The 22,310-nt window shown below is 41.6% G+C and overlaps 1 protein-coding gene across 27 annotated transcripts in view; it reads left to right on the forward strand.

Moving 5' to 3' along the window:
* Window positions 1–22,310, forward strand: part of KMT2C (lysine methyltransferase 2C) — a 356,354-nt gene that overhangs the window by 193,266 nt on the left and 140,778 nt on the right. For all 27 annotated transcript variants that reach the window (XM_043509677.1, XM_043509671.1, XM_043509676.1 and 24 more), the window contains 6 exons: window positions 2,503–2,665; window positions 9,823–9,994; window positions 12,580–12,694; window positions 17,653–17,825; window positions 18,852–19,015; window positions 21,808–21,921. In XM_043509677.1, the coding sequence (XP_043365612.1) occupies window positions 2,503–2,665; window positions 9,823–9,994; window positions 12,580–12,694; window positions 17,653–17,825; window positions 18,852–19,015; window positions 21,808–21,921 (901 nt within the window). The remainder of the gene's footprint in view (window positions 1–2,502; window positions 2,666–9,822; window positions 9,995–12,579; window positions 12,695–17,652; window positions 17,826–18,851; window positions 19,016–21,807; window positions 21,922–22,310) is intronic.

Genomic DNA, 22,310 nt, shown 5'->3' on the forward strand with positions numbered 1-22,310 from the left:
TTGATGTTGGTGAAACGTCCCTTGTAATCCACCACGGCTTGCAGCACCATTGAAAAGTACCCCTTGTGGTTCATGTACTGGCTGCCAAGGTGGTCCAATCCCAAGATAGGGATTTGCATTCCGTCTATCACCCCACTACAGTTAGGGAATCTCATTGCAGCAAAGCCATCCACTATGACCTGCACATTTCCCAGTGTCACTACCCTTGATAGCAGCAGCTCAGTGATTGCGTTGGCTACTTGGATCACAGCAGCCCCCACTGCAGATTTGCCCACTCCAAATTGATTCCTGACTGACCGGTAGCTGTCTGGCATTGCAAGCTTCCAGAGGGCCATCACCACTCGCTTGTGAACTGTGAGGGCTGCTCTCATGCTCTCATCTTGGTATTCTTGTGCTTCAGGGCAGGGAAAAGCAAGTAAAAGATTCATGAAAGTGCCCTTACGCATGCGAAAGTTTCGCAGCCACCGGGAATCATCCCAGACCTGCAACACTGTTGTCCCACCAGTCTGTACTTGTTTTCCGGGCCCAGAATCGGTGTTCCACTGCATGAGCCTGCCCCATTGCCACCAGGATGTCCAAATTGCCAGGGCCATGTCCTCATCACTCTCGTCACTGTGCTGCCATCGCCTCCTCGCCTGCTGTTGCAGGTTCTGGTTCTGCACATACTGCAGGATAATGCGTAAGGTGTTTCAATGCTCATAATTGCCGTGGTGATCTGAGTGGGCTCCAAGCTTGCCGTGGTATGGCATCTGCAGGAGAGCGGAGTTGCAGTGGAAGCAGTGGCTGATGGATGCCATGAGAATAGATATTTATAGAGAACAACGAGAGGACTTGCAAGGTGGATTCATGAGAGCAGAGTTGCAGCAGAAATGATGGAGGATGACAGCACTGCGCTCATTTCCCGAGGAAGAACACACGTACCCGGGAGCCCATGACAGACAACATGGAGAAATTCGCTATTGAAACAATAGCAGTAGAGCAGAGTTGCAGTGGAAGCGGTGTATGACGACGGTTAGCAGTCCTACTGCACTGTCTGCTGCTAGCAGCACCCAGGACACAACAGCGGCGGTGTCGGTGAGCTGAGCTGAACAGGTTGCACACTTGCCATGGTAAGGTGTTTGCACGGGGAAAAAAGGCGCAAAACGATTGTCTGCCGTTGCTTTCACAGAGGGAGGGGCGACTGACAAAATGTACACAAAACCACCCATGGCAATGTTTTTGCCCCATCAGGTATTGGGAGCTTAACCCAAAATTCCAATGGGTGGTGGAGACTGCGGGAACTGTGGGATAGCTACCCACAGTGCACCGCTCCGTAAATCGATGCTAGCCACGGTAGTGAGGACGCACTCTGCCGACTTAATGCGCTTAGTGTGGATATCTGCAATTGACTGTATAAAATCAATTTCTAAAAATCGACTTCTATAATATCTACCTAATTTCGTAGTGTAGACATACCTTAAGGCAGGTGCACCTGTCATGCAGAACGAACTCCAGGTGAGATGGCCCTATGACAGATCGTTAGTTCTTCATGAGGAATTCTCTTTTCACCTATACAAATGTGATCATTAATGATAACAGTACTGATTCGGTGTAAAGTATTCTGTTGCCTGAACTCGTATATCATAGAATCAATGTAATTGGAGATGGGAAAGAGATACTAGGTAATCTAATCCATCACTTTGCGAGACAGGGTGCTCCATACTGGGTATAATGTGTTGATCTTTTAAGTAGAACATGATACTTCCAGTTTACTTTCACGTATTTTCATATTCTAATGTACACTGTTATTTCACAATATCAGAATTATACCATTTCTAGTAATAGCTCTTACCAACATGCATAGCTTCTGCATGCACTATTCTGAATTACTTTACAGGCCTCTTTATAAAAGAAATAGCTAAAATTAGACAATAGATAAAAAGTAAAGGAAATATATTCCACCATCAAAAAGTCTGAAGTTACCAGAGCAGATTTATTCATGTGAAGCATACGGTTCTTGCAGCTGATGAGTCTGTTTATATGGACAGCAGTAAATAATGAGGATAGATTTTGATTATATGTTGGTGTTTGCCATTTTAGGGGATTGCCACATAATGTACCTCAGAAGGTTAAGCAGATTGTAGCTAAGGGTTGGGACTTTCCACAGTTCTCAGCATTGCCCTAGCTCTGCTTCCAGTGAAATCAGTGGGAGTTCTACTATTCACTTGCAGAGTTAAGCAGCTCTGTATACTCTTGAAAATCTAGCTCCAAAATCTTCAGCCAGAATGACCTTGGGGGAGCACCAAATTCCAAGCTGCCAGCCGTCTTTGCAAAGTGAAAATCTGTAGAGTAGATATGTGGTTGTAACATTGCTTCTGTGAATAAGACCTTTGGCACTGGCTCGGCCTCAGTGGCTGACATGAGAATGGATTTTCTGATTTGTGCAATGAAGGGATTTCCTCTGTGAACTGTAGTTTTTGTATTCAGTTTCATCATAAAAAGAACTGCATGTCTGTTTTTCAGCGATGTGCATATTGTAAGCACCTTGGAGCCACTATCAAATGCTGTGAAGAGAAATGTACCCAGATGTACCATTACCCCTGTGCTGCTGGAGCAGGCACCTTTCAGGATTTCAGTAACTTCTCTCTCCTTTGTCCAGATCATATTGACCAGGCTCCTGAAAGATGTAAGTAAGCTACATTCAAATAAGAAAGTGAACTGTATATGGTTATTATATCACAGGTTCACACTCTGGTCATATAGGACTCCACTGTGTAAGATGCTGAGCATCCTGGCCCAATTCAGCAAAGCATTTAAGTATGTGTTTGTATTTAAGCATGTGAATAACCCCCTTGAAGCCAATAAGATATTGGGCCATGGTGCTCAGCACCCTGCGTACTAAGTATGGGTTCAATCCTGCATCAGGATTAACCGTTTCTTAAAGTACTTCTGTAAATTAGAAAAAATATAAAGATAGGTATATTTTTAAAAGACATTAACCACAAATTTGTTTGAAAAAATAAAAAGTAAGGTTTCACTAAAATAAATGTTCAATGGAAGTGCAGACAGAATTGTTGCAGCCAGCCTGGGTTTAGAGTTGCTGTTCATATACTGAACTGACCAACACCAGTGTGGATATTTCTCAATAATAGTAGACTCTGCAAATCCCTGCACTCTGATATGCTACAGCCCCAAGAACTCCCTGTCCATAGCCCATTTCAGACGTGGCTACTTAAGGTTCTCATGTTTTCCATTGGAGATGGGCTACTGGAGTGCATGGATCACTTATCTGATCCAGTATGGCAAATCCTGAATTCCTGTTTCCCTTCCGCTGCTCCTCCTGCTTTTAAGGGAGGTTTAGCCCAACCTCCAAAGTGTAATTTGTTTACTAAATTATTTATGCATTTGTAAAATACTCTTCTTTATCCACTATGATTCAGTCATGTGTTATAGCTGGAATGGGCAGAGGGGAAAGGGAGTGTGCAGGAATTCCTCCTCTGCCCTCCAGCCCACTTGGCTGCTCAGTCAGTAGTACAAGCTTGTCAATAGTACAAGTACATACGAAAAGTTCTGCTGCTCAGATGTGTCCAGGAGATGTTTTCAAACAGCCTTTTCTTTCCACTGAGCTGCTTTCATGTTGACAAGTGACAGCACATCCCTTGCATCCTGATCCTGCTTATTTTTCTGCTTGAGGGCAGAGCTGAATTTGAGGGAAGGAAAGTTGGAGAGAGCAGAGTCCCTGTATATACACCCCCTTCCTATTCAGTTATTAAATAACAATTGTAAGTGGGAAGTAGGCAAAATATTACACACAAGCAAATCTAATTTAAATAAACAGATTACCCACTGGAGAGTGGGGAGCTAAATCATCCTCAGGAACAGTGGGCATGTGAAACAGTACAAGCTATTTAGAGGTGTTGTGAACATCTGTATATTTTCAAAGTAACTACTCAGACTATTATTATTAACTTGTCACTATCACCTTGAATTAGGCTAATGCACTGAAATCTTGGGGTGTGAATATGTATTTTGATGAGCTGATGAAATAATGAAAAAGCTGCTTTGCATTAGCTGGCATGGAAAATGGGTTTTTCACATACTGTCTGTTATAAGCTGACCCAATATGCTCTGAATGGTCGCCAGTCTGTTACACATGGACCCAGTAGCTAGCCTCCTACGTGCTTCAAAGCCAAATGGGTCTGGGCAGAGCCTAGTCACCATTTCTAGCTTTGGGACTATACAGCTCTTGTATGATGCCCTTCCTTGGGACATAGGGTGCTGCCACCCTAGCCCCAAAATAAATCTGTGTCCTCCCATGCCCCCCGCCACAACTTGCTAATACACACTTTCCCTACATCTAGGCTGTGAGCATGCCGGGCTTCTTGTTTAACCCCTTCAGGAACAACATGACAGGAAAGCAAGGTACAGATGCTTAGCAAAGGAACTTCTTAACTGCAGTGACTTTACTCTTAAAGCACTCAAGAGTAACAGATCTTTGAAAACAACAGAAGTCCTCTGATGCACCTACTGTGAGTCTGAGGTTTGTAGCGTTCAAGCTGGGCAGAGCGCCTTCTGCTCTCTTGCTTCTGCAAGTCCTTAAATGTGGTGATGGTCTGCCCCTTGCACAGAGCAGAATGCTGCTCTTGAATAGGGCCTCCTTCTTTAAGATGTTCTTAAATTGAAAATCTACAGACCCACCAGTTGTTTTTGTTCGTTTATTTTATATATATATATCCAACCCCTCCCCCCCACCCCGATATACATCATTCCAATGGAGGTTAGCCACTAGTTGAGAGACAATAAAATCTGGTGTCCCCAGACTGCAGTCTTGAAGGCTCTTAGTCAGAGGTGGGCAAACTACAGCCCGTGGGCCACATCTGGCCTGTGGGACCATCCTGCCTGGCCCCTGAGCTCCCGGACAGGGATGCTAGCCCCCGGCCCTGCCCCTGCTGTCCCCCCTCCCCCACAGCCTCAGTGCACCGCGCCGCCAGCGCTCTGGCCTGCCACTCCTGTTGGGCAGCGCAGGCGGCGTGGCTGTCTCTGGCCAGGTGGAGCAGCTGTAAGCTCCTGCTGCTCTGAGCAGCATGATAAGGGGGCGGGGAGAGGGGGGGTTGGATAAGGGGTAGGGGGTTGCGAGGGCAGTCAGGGAGCAGGGGGCAGTTGGATGTGGCATGGGAGTCCCGGGGGGGGGCTGTCAGGGGGCGGGGTGTGGATAGGGGTTGGGGCAGTCAGGGGCAGGAAGCTGGGGGAGTTGGATACGGCCTGGGGTTCCAGGGGGCGGTTAGGGGCTGGGGTGTGAATAGGAGTTGGGGCAATCAGGGGACAGGGAGTGGGCAGGTTGGATACGGGGTGGAGTCCTGAGGGGGCAGTTAGGGATGGGGGTGTGAAAAGGGGTCAGGGCAATCAGGGGATAGGGAGCAGGGAAGGTTGGAGGGGGTGGAGGGTCAGGGGACTGGAAATGGGGGGGTTGGATAGGCATGGGAGTCCCGGGGGGGCCTGTCTGGGGGCAAGGGTGTGGACAGGGGTCGGGGCAGTCATGGGACAGGGAGCAGGGGGGTTGGATGGGGGTGGAGTTCTGGGAGGTGGTTAGGGGTGGGAGTCTCAGGAGGGGGCAGTCAGGGGACAAGGAGCAGGGGTGTTGGATGGGTTAGGGATTCTGAGGGGGGCAGGAAGTGGGAGGGGGTGGATAGGGGGCAGGGGCCAGGCTGTTTGGTGAGGCACAGCCTTCCCTACCTGGCCCTACATACAGTTTTGCAATGCCTGTGTGGCCCTCAGGCCAAAAAGTTTGCCCACCGTTGCTCTTAGTATTAGTTCTTTAACTAGTGGTCAAACACCTTTTCCAGGAAGGGCAGCTATCTGGAATGCAATACAATAGATTGGCTTTGGGCATGTCCAGATCTGTGCAGTCACCACATCCAACTTTTCCACACATAGAACAAGATAAAATTCATAATTTGACTCAGACATACTGCACTTGTCACACAGTCCACCCGATTTTATGTCTTGTTTCCTCCAAATGACTCCTACTAGCCCAGCTCAACACCATGGCACTCTTGACCTCGTAATCTCTAACTTTCCTTCCACAGCTCCTAATCCTCTTTCATAGCTGCTTCCTCAAACTCAGCGTTCTCTTTGTGATCTTACTATAAGAATCATATTTCCATTAAACTTAAGATCACTCTTGGAAAGTTTATCCCTGTTTAATACATTGCTTTAAATTGCATTGTCAAATGTCTTGCCTATCTAATTAGACTTTCTCCCTTTCCTCCCTAGAATCTTTTTTTTAATCTTAAATTTCTACCTGTTGATATCTACACTAAAATTTTCCATTATCTGAAAACATCTTGATTTTGAAGCAAAGTGTTCTAGCCAAAATAAGACCTAACCTGAAACTTCGTCAGATTTTAAAGATCTGTCTAAATTTAGCTCTCTCACACACAGTCACATAAGCACACAGTCTCTCTCATTTTTGTACTCTTCTTCGCTTCGTTCTGGTCACGAGGTCAAGTTGAAGTGCTGAAATACAGAAAGAAAAAAGGTGTTCTCGTATTTCTCCCTCACATTGAAGCAGAATCTCTAGCCAATGTGAGTGCTTTTCCAAACCTTTTGAGGTTCACACATTGCTAATCTTAATTTTCTTAATTAGAATTTCTCTTTACAGTCATAAAGTGTTGCCACCACGCTGATAATTTGCAGACTCTAAGACCGTTCAGCTGATGCCTCTTAAAAACCGTGATCTGGCCTCCACGTCCACTGCACCATTTGGAAATTTCAAGTGACTGTACATATATGCCTTTTACTCTAAAGTAAAATGTGATTTTAGCAGCCATTGCTGAAGTTTGGGAAATCCATGCACTGATTACAACCATCTCAATGCACAGCTCAGTCTTACCATTCTATACCACCATTATGTTTGTAATCCAGGCTAAATTTCTTTTGTATCTTCACCAGAAGCTACCTTTACTGCATAATGTCAACACTGTTTCCATAAGATCAGTTATTCCAATACCATGAGTCTGATCTCTAACTTTATCTGCATTTTCATTCATTTTCTCACACCCATGTTCTCTCTTGTCTCCTGTCTAGATAACTGCAATTACTTTGCACTGTGTACAAACAGTAACCCTGCTTTTAATCAGTGTTCAAGCTTGTCTACACTACCTTAGTATCTATTCACATTATTAGTGCATTTTGGAACAAAATTAAAAATTTACCCACTAGTTTTTGGCTTCTCTCTCAGCCTCACTCCATCCATTCTCTCTGACATAGTCACTTCCTACATTGGTCAGCTAGACTCATCCCTTGTCTTCCTCTCTCTTAGCTATATTGCTTACACCCTATCTGATGCAATCCCTTTGCCAGCCCCGAATTACAGTCTCAGTGGTTTCAAATAGTACCAAAAAAAAAAAGAAAGAAACCATCTCTTCTCTTTTGTCTGTTGCCCACTTTCAGCCTTCACTTCTCTCATGTCTAATTTGTTTTTCTAGTCATGTATTATCTTCTTTATATTTTTTTGAAAAATTCTGCATTTTTAACTGACTGAAACATTTTGTGAAGATGGTATAATAGCTGCTATACAAAAATAAATTGAGTTGGTAAATTGAATATTTATCAGTTGCATTTAGATTGATTTATGGAAAGTAAAGAATAGGGTTTTTTGTTTCCTCACATTCAATATGATCGAATTAAATGTTATCACGTGCATTGAATGAGTATTCAAATCTTGAACAGAGTCAACTATTACACATGAAAATCAGTTCCATAATGTGGAATCAAACAGACCTAATAACGTACGGACTTGAAGCAATGGAACCTGTGTACATGTTTTAATTTGTAATCTAAACAAAATGGGAAGGGGAACAGCTGCTATATGAATATGAATAAATAGATAAAATATGTTTTAGAATATTATTATTATTTTAAAGTCAAGGACTCGGGTTAGGAAGTGCCTGAATTAAGGTTGCCCATGCAAGGTACCTCTCACCCTCCATCTCTTCCCCCTTGATGGTTCCTCATACTCTGAATTCAAATCAGGTAGTTTCCTCCTCTTTGCTGCTTGTGCCCAACAGAGGAAGCACTTGGGGCACAAGAGAGACAGTCTCCCTGCTCTCAGTTTTGGCACTTAGCACCACAGTGTCCCCAGTCCCTGGGAGGGGCAGTTGCTCACGCCCTGCATCCCTGGGATGATGTGTTAATGCACTCTGTGAGATGCTGCATGTGCAGTCTGGTCAGCATGCAAGAGCTCTGAGGGGATGGTGCATGCTCAGTGCAGATAGAATCTTCAGAGAATTTAGCTGCCAAACTCCAATGCACTTCTGCTGAGCATATACAAATTTGGGTGAATTATTATAGCGCTGGCAAACAGTACATTCCTGATACCACAGCAACCATTCCCTGCTAAATTTCAAGTCTCTGCTTCAAAATATGGAGGTGCTAGTGATTCTCAATGAAAAGGTTGTATGGATTTTTTTTTTTTAACATGGGTCAAAACATTTTCCCCAACCTCATCCTCAGAAGCATCTGAATCTGCTACACCTGAAATTTTCCATAAAAATTAAACCTGAGGTAAACATCTGGCATAGAAAATTTCAGCTCCAATGTTTTAAGTTTGGAAAAGTTATAAGCAACTGAAAAAATAGGGTCTTGCAATGAAAAATGTCAGGCAAACTTAATTATACGCATCATTATTTGTGCCATTTATAATTGTATATCTATACTTAAAACATGTCCTTTTTAATGACATAGGCAAGGAAATTACTTCAAAATTATTCTTTGTAAAATTAGTAAAATGGAAACAAAAACGTCATTACATAGCTACAGTTTTTGTGATAACTAATATTTGGTAGGGCCAATTTACTTAAGGAATACATTAATATAGATTTATTATGTCTGTAATTACACCCAGCAATTGGCATATGTCCTGGTGAGATGAGTTGTGTGTGTACATATGCACAATATACATAAAGATAGTGCGACTCGCAACAAATGGAGTTAGTATTTCTTGTTTTCTCAGTGATAAGGTGATAAAAGTTCATTGTTAGTCTTTTGCCATTTTAAAAGAGTTAGGGCTTGATACAGAAAAGCATTTGAGGTCCTGACTTCAATGGGACTTACACATGTGCAAATGTATAAGGGCCATTCCTGAGCATGGAAGCTCCTGAATCAGAGCCTTAGAAAGTAAGCATGTAGCAATACATTTTATTCAGTAGTATTTTAAATTAGTAATTGTAAAAAACTAACAGGAGCTATATCAGGACAAAATCTTGAAGCTTTACTAACCAAATGTAAGCTATTGTCTAAGACTAAATGACTAAAAAAACATGTAAAAGAAATGTACTTGTGCCAGCTAAAAATAATGTACAGCTTTCATAAAATAACAAAAGGTAGGACAAAATGCAACACTAAAACCACTGAGAATCTCATTCCTGCAATCTGTACTGACAAGAATAGGCCTTAAGTCTCAGGGGGAGAGGAGTGTAAATCTGTTTATTTTAGTAAGATTTCATTTTTAAAGATTTGAAATGTTTATAATTTTGGTGTGAAAAAAGTAGCTGCAGATTTCAAAAAAAAAAAACAAAACAAAACAAAAAACAAAAAGAACCCACCACCAGAGCATATATTCATCAGGAAAACTAATTAAATTTGAATGGATTAAAAATTTTAAAATATTACATAGTATTCTCTATTTTATTGAATTGTATATCAGTCTTTAAAAGAACTTGATTAATATTTTGAAAACATTTACCTGTTGATTTTTAAATGTATGGAAAAGTTTTGCTTTAGAAAGAAAATCAAGGAAACGTTATTTTTTCACTGAATAATTGGAAAACTTTTACATTATAGCAAAGGAAGAAGCAAATTGTGCAGTGTGTGACAGCCCTGGAGACCTCTTAGATCAACTTTTTTGTACTACCTGTGGGCAGCATTACCATGGGATGTGCCTGGATATACAAGTTACACCTTTAAAACGAGCAGGTTGGCAGTGTCCTGACTGCAAAGTGTGCCAGAACTGCAAGTAAGTAAGAATGGAGCACGGTTTTACATACGCTCAGATTTTAAAAAGAAAATGTTACTAATAAAACTGTTCGTTTGTCCTAAAAAAGTAAAGATTGCAGACCAGTACATCTGCTTAGCACAGGGGTGGCCAACGTGTGGCTCTGGAGCCACATACAGCTCTTCAGAAGTTAACATGTGGCTCCTTGTATAGGCACTGACTCCAGGGCTGGAGCTGCAGGTGCCAACTTTCCAATGTGCCAGGGAGTGCTCACTGATCAACCCATGGCTCTGCCACAGGCCATGCCCCCACTCCACCCCTTCTCGCCCCCTCCCGAACCTGCCATGCCCTTGCTCTTCCTCCCAGAACCTCCTGCACACCATGAAACAGCTGATTGAGAGGATGGGGAGGAAGGGAAGGGAAGGTGCTGATTGGCAGAGCTGCCCATGGGGAGGAGGTGCTGGGAGCCGGTGAGGGTGGAGAGAATGAGATGATGGGGGGTTGCTGAAGTATTACTGTGGCTCTTTGGCAATGTACATTGGTAAATTCTGGCTCCTTCTTAGGCTCAGGTTGGCCACAAGAGGCTTAGCACACCATAGCACACCATAGTGCTAACTTAAATAACTGACCAAATCCCAAAGCTACTGAATCTTCCACAAAAAAGAGCTGAAATGGAACTCCTAGATATTAGGTACTTTATCACTGGCTGGAAGTGTTCTTTGTGCAAGACTGATCCTTCTACTTCAGAATGCTTTGTAGAGGGAATGAACTGATGAGTCATTGCTAAAACAGATTTGTGGCTTACCTAAATAACTTGAAGGTGATGACCAATCAAGAGCAGCCACCGATAAGACAGACAGGCATTTGAAACAATGAAATAAATTTTACAAGGGTTCACTCGGGACTGGAATATACTTGCACAATTATTCTCATAAGGCCAGTGCTGCCCAGAGAATTCAGGGGGCCTGGGGCAAAGCAATTTCGGGGGCCCCTTCCATTAAAAAAAAAGTTGCAATACTATAGTATAGTATATTGCCCAAGGGCCAGGGGCAAATTGACCCATTGCCCCCCCACCCCCCTTCTGGTGGGCTCTGCATAAGGTCTATCTAATACGCGTTGTATTTTTTTTATGTGCCCATTGAGAAAGAAAAAGAATATTGTTCTGTTTTATGGACATCAACAAGGACAATCTGAGAGTGAATAACCACTTAATTGCTGCCCGATATGCCTGATACGTAGGGCAAAATGCACCACCTCTAGTGCTGCACCATTTACCAAGAACAAGAAGTTCAAAAAAAGTTATGTTCCCTCACCACACACAGACTACAGGAGATATCAGCAGTCAAGGATTAGTATTGGAGCACATTCTAAAAAGTACACCCACAAGAAGACTTTCATTGTCTTATGGGAAGACAAGTTAAAAAATCCTCTCCACAATGGCAAATGGACTAGGTAGTAAAATGTGATTATATACACAGCATATTGTTTTGTTGAGGACAGGGTGACAGAATTATGCAGGTGTCATAGGACAGGGTCTTACCATTTTGCTATACAGAGCAGCATTTAGGTCTTTCTCTCAAAATATCATGTCTCTAAGCTAACGAACTAGCATCTAATACGCAGTAGGACATTTTGCTGATGACTTCTGAGTGTGAGCCTGCAGTTTAACTGTGCTTCTTCATCAAAACCAAACCTCAGTGGTACACTCAGTTGCTATGTTTATTAATTAGAACTTAAAAATACACAAAATATATTTGATATTAAAAAATACTGGGCAGATCCTCAGCTCGTTCTTTTCACAATGTGGAATTTTTTTTAAATGCCTATTTTTACACACACACACACACACACACACACACACACACACACACACACACACACACACACACACACACACACACACACACACACACACACACACACACACACACACACACACACACACACACACACACAAAATATACCTGTCAATTGTCACTGAAGGCTGTAGAGCTGTGATGATTACACCAACTGAAGATCTGCCCGACTATGTAATCTGTAAGATAATTGGATTTGGAATCTTCTCCCCTAACAGTTATTTTTACTCATTTGCATGAATATAGGTTTGTCATCATAGGCTTATTGGCAGGCTGAGTTGTGGGTAACTATTCCTTTTTTGAAAAATATCATTGAATTATTTGTTTTGAGAGGAAGGTAAAATTACATAGGCTTTCCAGACACACACAAGGCAGAATGTGAAAATCTATCTAAATATGTTAATTCTAGTCCGACGTTCCTTGAACTTTCAAACATAGGTGTCAAAAGCTAGGTCTTAAATCCATGTATAGACATCTAAATAAAAATGGCTGGTTTCCAGAAGTCATGGGAGTTGAAAGTGTGCAGCAGTTTTGAAAACAAGACAACTTTTAGTTTCTTTAGTATGGATTTAAGAGCCTGTCTTTAGGCACCTATGTTTGAAAATTGTGTCCGTATGTTGCTGTTGTGATGTAAAGAGAGTTCTGTGCCCAATTATCCCAGGTTTGTTCTTAGAATACTGTCTAAAGAGTGTTTTTTCAGTATGGCCTGTTTTAAAAGACTTTAAGTGTCTCCATTAACATATTTCTTAGGCATTCTGGGGAAGACAACAAGATGCTGGTGTGTGATACATGTGATAAAGGGTACCATACTTTTTGTCTGCAACCAGTTATGGACTCTGTACCAACAAATGGCTGGAAATGCAAAGTAAGTTGAATATGTTTTAAAAACTATTCATTACCTGTGTGGGGCCAAACCTTGATATCGTTGCTCATGCTGAGTATTACCTTACTCCATATTTATTGTTGTTGAAACCAGAGTGATTATTTGTGGAGTAAGGTTGTTTGAAGTGAGTAAAAGTATCTGAATTCATCCCCTGGCTAGTGAAAATAGTATTTTGGTGTTGTTTTTTTAAAATCAATATAGATGTGCATATGGGTGTAACATAAAGACAACAGTCTAGCTTTTTTAATCCCAGAGAATTTCATATATGTGATACTGAATGTGTAAATTATTTTGGAGATGTTTTCTAGTGAAGATAAATATGGAGGCTAGCTAAAAAGATGCTGTTTGTTTTGCTGGAAGCTCTTTCTCACATAATCTTTTTTATTCAATTCTTTACCCTAGTATTGCATGATTTATTATTTTTATTCATCTTTTGAGTTGAGAATTTGTTGCCTCTGAACCAGATGCCTCTACTACTGGAAAGGATCTCTGCCAGCTAGTCAGCTTGCCGGATGCCTAAAGCTTATTTACTTGTTGATTTTAAATTAATAAAATGGCAGCCAGACAGGAACCAGCATATTCATAAAATTATATTGTATCTTTAAAAATAAACTTCTGTAGATAAGATGTTCCTAGTTTATGTAAAACCTGCATGAGAAATCTTTATTCTAATCATATTTAGTTTTTTATATAGCGCTTTTTGTTTGTGCCGCATTTTGAACACAAGTTTAATGGTCTTAATACATGTACGGCAAATACTGTAGGCGCTGAATGCACAGTAAAAGCTGTGTTATCTAGTATTTTACAAACTGGAAAGTTCTAGAAACCAGCACTTCTGATCTCCATTGAAAATCCAGTTTATAGTCTGGTTGGCGTGTGGCCAGCAGGCTCCCTATCTGTCTCCACATGGCTCCCCGGAAGTGGAGACATGTCCCTGCTGCTCCTAGGTGGAGGAACGACCACAAGAGCATTGGAGTGTGGGAGGAGGTGCTGGATGCAGGCTCTAGGAGGGAGTTTGGATGCAGGAGGGGGCTCAGGAGCGGGGATTGGAGTGCAGGAGGCATTTCGGGGTGCCAGATCCAGGCGGTGCTCACCTCAGGCAGCTCCCTGCAAGCGGCAACATGTCCCTGCTGCTCCTAGGCAAAGGTGCTGCCCCCACAGCTCCCATTGGCTACAGTTCCCAGTCAATGGGAGCTGCAGAGCCAACACTCAAAGTGGGCCAAGGCGTAGGCTATGCGCAGAACCGCCTAGCTGTGCCTCCACCTAGGAGCAGCAGGGACATGTTGCCGCTTGCAGGGAGCTGCCCAAGGTGAGTGCTGCCCGGATCCAGCACCCCACCCTACTCCTGCACTCTAACCCTGAGTCCCCTCTTGCACCCAAACTCTCTCCCTCTTAGTTGACCAGAATTTTTGACTTTCCAGCACTCCCCCCATTTCCCCAGCCTGCCGGTTAACAAAGCTTTTACTGTATATTGACCTTCATTTTACAGCTTGGAAAATTAAGGTATAAAGCTGAAATAAGTTGCCCAAGTCCACACACCAATCAGTGCAGACCTGAGATTAGAACTAGAGTTTCTGATTTCCAATCTTGTGTTCATTCCTCTAGATTATGCTGCCAAACAGAATGCGGCTGTTCATTAGTGGTACAATGAGCAACAGTCACTTTACTGCACCAGTATCAATCATGTTCGATCTTTGGTATTCTACCAACTGCATGGTGTAGATATAATTTTTCGGGGGATAGAACAGTGTCACAGGCTCAGTGGCTTCAGCTTTAAATATAGCAGTCTGCCCCTCCCCAGTGTAGCCACATTCTTAGGAGGAAGAGACTGTAAGAAAAAGACCATTTGATGACAGCCTGTCACAAATAAATGGTTTTGGTTAAAAACGTTTTGAGTATTTTAGTGTCTCATGCTCTTGATTTTTTTTTTATGGCATCATTTTGTAAAATTGGCTTTCTACTATACTGATGCTTTGATTATAATCTCTTGCCTGATGTAAAAAAAAGATTTGATATGTTATGGACAATTTTTGGAACCTGATATGTGATATGTACTTATCGCATTTCCTTGTGACCTAAAGTAGCTTGGATATCCAGTTGTTAAATGTAGGCTTGCAGTTACACTATTAGAATTGTGTAAAATGTCAATAAGGTGTTAAGCATATTATTTTTTTAAAATGTATATAATGTTACTGCTGCAAAACAAACTAAAGGTTCAATACTCTAGGCCAGGTTGGTCTCTTTGATACAAAACAAAATAAAATCTCAGGGGAGGAATGTGGGGGGAAGAACAGCCCATTGTTTCCCTTTTGGAGCTTTCCTCAGATCATTTCTTCTTGGGGAGAGTGTGGGACTGCCCTTCAAGTGGAACAGGAAGTGAGTTCGGGCCCCAAACCTTACCAATCTTGGGGCATCTGCTGGAGTCAGAGTCTTCTGTGAGGGGGCCTTATGTTACCTCATGCCCTTCAAACCTCTTGGTGCTCTTCCCATCTTCCTATTAGTGGTGCCATTCTGACAGGCTTCCCTATTTGACTCCTGCCCCTGGAATCACCTTAAACAGTGCCAGGAGTGACTCCATCTTGAGCATCCTCTTGCAGTAGGCCATGGCACAGCCATTGTGCCTGCCTCAGTTTTCTTCCTTCTGAGTCCCGAGTATCTCTATGCCAGGCTCTCCTGACTCAGTAATATCACTCCTTAGGACTGGTTTAGTACATAAACATTGTGCAAATAATTCCCAACAAAAATCCCAACACATAGTCCATTTATCTTATACAGTGCCTATAGTCCTTAAAATACCAGGACATCCAGTCCACAGCTCTGATGTTTTCTGCAAAACCTAGGCACCTTGTCAGTCCTCTTCTTTCTCTCTCCCAGCTGGCATGCAACCCTGCTCTTCCCAGCAGGAGCCCCCACAGCCACTTTACTGGGAGATCATTCTCACGAGGAGAGCACCCCTCACTCCTCTGCCCCTCTAACTATTCCCCTGGGTCCAACTCTCCAGCTTGGGCACAGTAGCGAATATGCTCCTCCACTACGCCTGTGCTTTCAGCCCTCTCCAGACCTTGACTTTCACTTTCCGGTTTAGACAACTCACTCAGCTGCTCTCTGGCCTTCAGTGCTCCCCAACCCTCTGGCCCTGGCTTTCTGGCTTTGGATTGTTGTCCAGCAAACCCTCTTGTTGCTCTCCTGCCTTCAGCATTCCCCAGGAACCTCCTACAGTTTCCTTCAGGGACCTCTTTTGGTCTCTGGAAGGTCTCATCTGCCCCTTTTCGTGACTGACTCAGGCTGCTTTGACTCAGAGTCTCTCTCTGATTCTCCCTGATCCTTTATAGCCTCTGTTATTGCCCTGCCAAAGTGGGAGCACCTGTTCTGGCACAGCTGCTTCATTTACAGGGGCCAGCCACCCAAGACAAAAGGTGTGTGCGCATTGGTGCATGTGGTGTTCCAGAACATCAAGGGTACCCTTCTCAGAAACAGTTAATAATAAAGGTTCAAGCTATATTAACATCTATGTGGAGATTCTCTTCAAAGTTTTCTAAGTTTAGTAAGGTAATGGCATGCTTCTTCACTGCAGTCTGCCTCCCCAAACACAAATCATGGACCTTACAAAAAGTCCTTCAGATTGCCTCTAGAAGAGAAAGGAAGGCTAGCATGGAGGCACCTGATCCTAATGCACCCCTCCCCCCCACACACACAATACACTTCATATGGGAAGGGGGAGATCTGCATGCTGAGGGATGCCTCTGGGCACCAACCCCCAGAGACTGTGTCCCTGTATTTATAACATTCCCTTTGTATCAAGATAATATGCATAGTTTTTTAAGGTGAGAAGGGACCATAATGATCATCTAGTCTGATCACCTGCATAGAACACAGGCCAGAAATCACAACCTAGTGATCTCTGGAGGCATTATGCCATCAGGTTGTGGTATGGCACCATAGCTGCTCGGTGGAGACTACTTCAGTTCAGTTCCTTCAGAGTGCCTCTAGAAGAGAAAGGAAGACTAGCACGGAGGCAACTAATCCTAATGCATATTCCCAGACACTTCCTGTGGGAAGGGGGAGATCTGCATGCTTCAGTTCAGTCGCTGAGTCAGCCCATGTAGGCACTTAAGCAGCTCCCTGTGTAGGAGATGGGAAGGGGGATGATCCATACAGAGATCCATATGGATTCCCTGCACCTGGTCATATCTGTCTCCATACATTGCTCTTGAAGGGGCTTGTGCGACACTCCAGTCTGTGCCATGAAGTAGTTGCTTTCTGCCCCATATGCCTCCCTTTGTCCTGACACTCCTTGTTCAGTAAAATAACACCAATTCAACAGCACAAGGCCCTCTTTCACCGTGGAGGAAGAGACTGAAAATTTATCCCATTGTTGTCATCATAAATGGCAATAATTTGTTAATACATTTTCTGGCATTGTATACTACACAGAAAATGAGCAGTAATTGAATAGTTATGAGTGCTGTTAAAAGGTGATAACCATTAGTTCTGAAGTTATAAATATAAAAATTGTAATATGGACTGAAGATAGTTAGTATACGATTTTATTTGGTGACCTTTGTGAAATGAGTTGAGTCCTAATTCAGTTCTCATTATACAGGTGTCAGAATCACAAAAGCACCACCAACAGTTTATACTAATTGATCCTCTTGTTAGTAGTCTCAAAGAGAAGCTGACATTTTGAATGGGATTAGAGACTGAAGTATCCACTCACCAGAAAGGTTGTGTCCCTTTCAAGTGAGAGTGCAGTGCAAGGAAATTTTTCCTGCTTTTGCCAGGCTTTACATGTTCTGTGGATAGAAAACTTCCAGAGTCAGAGTGGTTAATCTTGTATCATTTATTAGCATTTGCCAAAAAAAGGATTTTAAAAATGCCACTTTAATGATGGTGTAACATCATAATTAACAAACTAAATCCCTGTTTTTTATGGTCCCCAGAACTGCAGAGTGTGTGCTGAGTGTGGCACACGAACCAGTTGTCAGTGGCACCACAACTGTCTAGTGTGTGATAGTTGTTATCAACAGCAAGACAACCTACCCTGTCCTTTTTGTGAAAAATCATGCCACCCAGACTTGCAGAAAGACTTGTTGCACTGTCATATGTGCAAAAGGTAAGAAGCTGAATTTACTACAACTCCTTAAATGATTTTAATGTGTTTGGTAGCCTGTCTGAAATTAGTGCATCCATCTCACTTCATTTAATTGGCAAGAGTCATCATAAAACATTGCCATAGTTGTCAATAAATAGGTCCCTTTGTTTGTAATTTCAGCAAATGAGTAAATGGGCATGGTCAGTAAACTGTCCTCTCTCTTCCTAGAGACTAGGGCATAACAAAGAAACTTGCCCTGCAGTTAGTCATGTTGCATTTATTCTGTGGGTAAACTGAAGACTAGAGCTGACGGGGGCTGTTAAAGTGACAACATTTATGAGCAAAAAGAAAAGGAGTACTTGTGGCACCTTAGAGACTAACAAATTTATCTGATCATAAGCTTTCGTGAGCTACAGCTCACTTCATCAGATGGAAATACGGCTGCTACTCTGAAACCTGTCATTTATGAACACTAGCTTTAAATTCTTTCAATTATAAATTTTCATTTCATGAAGATACCAGAAACAGAATTATTTGTATTTGTCTTCTTTTGCAAAGCCTATAGAATAGGCATTCTGTATCCAGTTATACCCATGCTGTTCGCTCAGTAATGGGGGGGATGAAAGACGCGGGAAATCTTTAAATCGATATGCGTTTAGAACAATATTATGGTTGCATAGTTGGCTTTAAGCAAAGTTTAGACTGATATTTAAATTTGTTCTCTGCTTGATGTATTGAAAGCTTTTTTTTTATTTCTTCCCTCCCCCAAAGCAGTAGTATTTCTAAGTTGAAAAAAGAATCACATTCTCTAGTCCTTACTGTCTAAATAAGTCAAAGTACATTTAGTCATAATTTATAATTGCACCCTTTAGGCATTGGTTTACACTTTCGCTGTGTGTGTGTGTGTGTGTGTGTGCGCATTCGTGTGCTTGTGCGTGCTTTGAGAATTGGAATGGAGAGAGAGAGAGAGAGATTGATTCTTAGTAAGACATTTTATAATTTAATGAGAATTAATTATAATTAATGTAACTTTAATAATCTATCCAGGTGGATTCATATAGAATGTGACAAACCTCCAGGTAATGAATTGGATTCACAGTTAAAAGATTACATCTGTACTCTCTGTAAACAACTAGAAGAAGTGGATCAGACACAGCCATGTGATCTAATGCAGATTTCTGGACTGATTCCTGAATCTGGCAGTGTGACAGGTAAAATTTTCTCTCTCAAAGTGTGAGAGTATCAAACAGTTAGTTATGGTAAAGCTGTATTTAATTAAATCATTAAACAGCATTCAATGAAATGTATTTTGCCATTGTAAGGGTCTAATTAAAAACAAAATATTTAGACAGGAGACAGTCCCTGCATCAAAGATCTTACAGTCTAATTAGACAAGACAGACCAAAGATGAGAGGGGAAATAGAAAGATGTGAAGTGTTTTGTCCAAGCTTATACAGTAGGTCATAAACAGAGCTGGGAGTAAAACCCAAGTCATGGTCTGGTGCTCTGTCCACTAGACCTGCTACCTTGCTAAATTGTAATAGGGGAAAAAAATGTTGAATACTCTTGGATATTTCACACCACATTGTCAGGTAGATTGCACTTCTTCTCGTGCATGTTTTGTCTCATGGGATTGGTGTTTAAGCTTGGAGGCAGAGGCTAGAAGTTTTACAAAAAAACAACACCTTCATTAGGAGCAGGCGCTAGTGAAGTCTTGCACTGCTTTGACAGCATCAGCCAATCTGGCACTTTGTGAGTTCTTGCCATCCATGTATTGTGAGCTTCTTTTAGAAGAAATAGGGAAACCAACTGCAAGGTATCTATATCCCAGGGAGCCAATTATTCCTTCATTGGTGATGAGGAAAATGTTGAACTACCAGAAAAGTCAAGTATAATTCTCCTATGTGAGCAGGCTAATTCTTTGCATAAACAAGCATCTTTGATGCTGGCTCTGTTCATGTGTATACACCCTTGATGAGTAGCAGGGGATAATGAAAAATTGTTCTTGGAGAGGGACAGTGACAGTAGGTAAATATAAATAAATGAATGGCAGAAGTTAAGAATGAACATGTACAACAGGTTAGCAAAAGGTCACTTCAATCTTGAAAAGGCTACTCATGGTTATTGAACTTTCAAATAGTGTGTTTAGGTCATTTAGGGAGAAGTTTGAGCTAACACACAAAACGAATCCTAAAAACTTTCCAACCTTAAAATGAAAACACTGCTGAATAAATTCAAGCTTTTATTTGAATGCTTAAAATTGAAAATACTACTTTTGTTATGTTTTTTTAGCCAGATGAAACACTGAGTAATGTATCCTTTTCCTCCAAGGAAAAGTTAGGTTGTCATCTCAACTACTAGTGAAAATCTGAAGATATTATAGGAGGGTAGTCATGTAGCATCTTACACCCAAGAGATTACTTCTGTACATTAAACCCAGTTTTGGAACCAATCTAAATGATCATTTCCTCAAATTGAAATTGAAATATCACTTTAATGTTGGTATAATCTCTGAGAGGGCTATTTATGTGCTAAAAGTAGCATCACCTAATAGTTTCTGGCTTTTTGAACTTTCAGGAGGCTTTCCTTAACAAAAACCAATAGTCATTGTGCTTATTTGCAGTAATGCTGTCTGAGGATCAGTTATTTAGGAGCTGGAGTTATTAGTATATTCTTTACATTGTCCCTGTCTCCTACTTCGCCTACTGCATTTTAATTATTTTTATTAGGTATAAAGGCTTTTAGGGGAAAAGAAAGTAGGCTTCTGGTAGGCGTGCACCATAATGAGTACTTCAGCCCAACACCGTTCATTGAGTAATATGTTTTCTCCATGCAACTTCCTCCAGCTGAAATGGGATTCTTGCATATGAAAGAAGGCCTATGCCTCAAGTGGAAAATTTAGCCTCCACTGGCTAAATTTGCTGTGTCAGGAAAGTAGGTTGAAAGGTCAATGTTCTGAACATTGATAGACTCTAGAGCCTCTTCACTATGTCATAAGTCTACAGTGTTCATGTATTATTTATTTGTATAAATATTTCAGCCACAATTCTTCAAGTTATTTATAGGATTTGGGACCTTATGGCTTGATTCTCATTTATGCCATAGCTCTTTCATATGGCTCTGGCAGTGTAAAGGGATTTTAAAGTGAGCGTAAATTATGTTTACAAAATTACACTTACACTCATTTTACAGCCCCTTTTCACTGTCAGAATGGTGTAAAGCAGCCGTAGCACTAATAAGAATTAGGCCTTTAGTTTGTCTATATTTGAAAGTTAATTGGGATTAAGGTAGGCTGTGAATTTAAAATGCAGTATAGATTCCTGAATACTTCCACGTGTGGACACTCTTGTTCTGGAATAAGAGTGCCTTATACCTGTTAAAATTAATCCATTTAGGCCTGGTCTTAAAATTTAAACTGCTACAGCTATGTCAGTCATGGTTGTGAAAAAGCACACCCCCATCAACATAGCTATGCTGACAAAAAACATAGTATTGACATAACTATGCCAACGGAGAGGGCTTCTGTCAACGTAGCTAACATCATTCTGAGAGGTGGTGTTCCTACGTCTGTAGAAAAACTCCTTCTGTAGAAAAACTCCTTCTGTTGGCGAACGCTGTGTCTGCATTCGGGGACTATGCTGGCATAGCTTTGCGGCCATGGACTCTGAGTGTAGATGTAGCATTAGGGTAGATTAAGTTAAACAGGGCCAAGACACTCTTATTCCAGAATAAGTGTCCATACATGGAGTTATTCAATACATTGAATTATTCCATACATGGAGATATAGCTATTCCTGAATAACTCCATGTTTAGACAAGCTCTTTAGGAAATCCTGTATATTCTACCTAATCTTCTAGTTGTCCTGATTTGCCTTGTCTCAGATCACATAATTAAATACCATGTTGTTAAACAAAAAGGTCAAGCAATGACGGCAACCGCAGATGCCAAAGTAATACAATAAACGCTATGTCAAAATTGATAAATGCTTTGCTTTTCCTTAAGCTTGTACAAATGAAATGGAAATTGGAGGTGATGCAGAAGACATGGCATTTCAGGAAAAAAGAGTTACTGATGATGGTCCTGGTCAAGAATCAACAGTTGGATGTTTTGCAAATGGTAAGAATGAGAGGTTCACAGACAGACAAAATATATCACTAAGTGCTCATGGAGTTACATAAACACTAACAGGAAGATTCCCTGCCTTTTGAAGAGTCAAATGAATTGTATAGATTCCATCACCAGAACTTTTCAGTGACTGTACTAACTGTAAAGGAGTACTTTTGGCACCTTAGAGACTAACAAATTTATTAGAGCATAAGCTTTCATGAGCTACAGCTCACTTCATCGGATGCATTTGGTGTTTTGTTATTTGAAAGATTATTTTCATTAAGACAAGGATAAAATTATAAACTGTGTCTGCAGAACATTTATATGGGGGAAAAATTTTAAATGTTTACTGGGAGTGGATATTCCCTGAAATAGAAGCTAACCAAACTGGGCATGTT

This window comes from Dermochelys coriacea, chromosome 2 (genome assembly GCF_009764565.3).
Source record: "Dermochelys coriacea isolate rDerCor1 chromosome 2, rDerCor1.pri.v4, whole genome shotgun sequence".
Taxonomy (NCBI): domain Eukaryota; kingdom Metazoa; phylum Chordata; order Testudines; family Dermochelyidae; genus Dermochelys; species Dermochelys coriacea.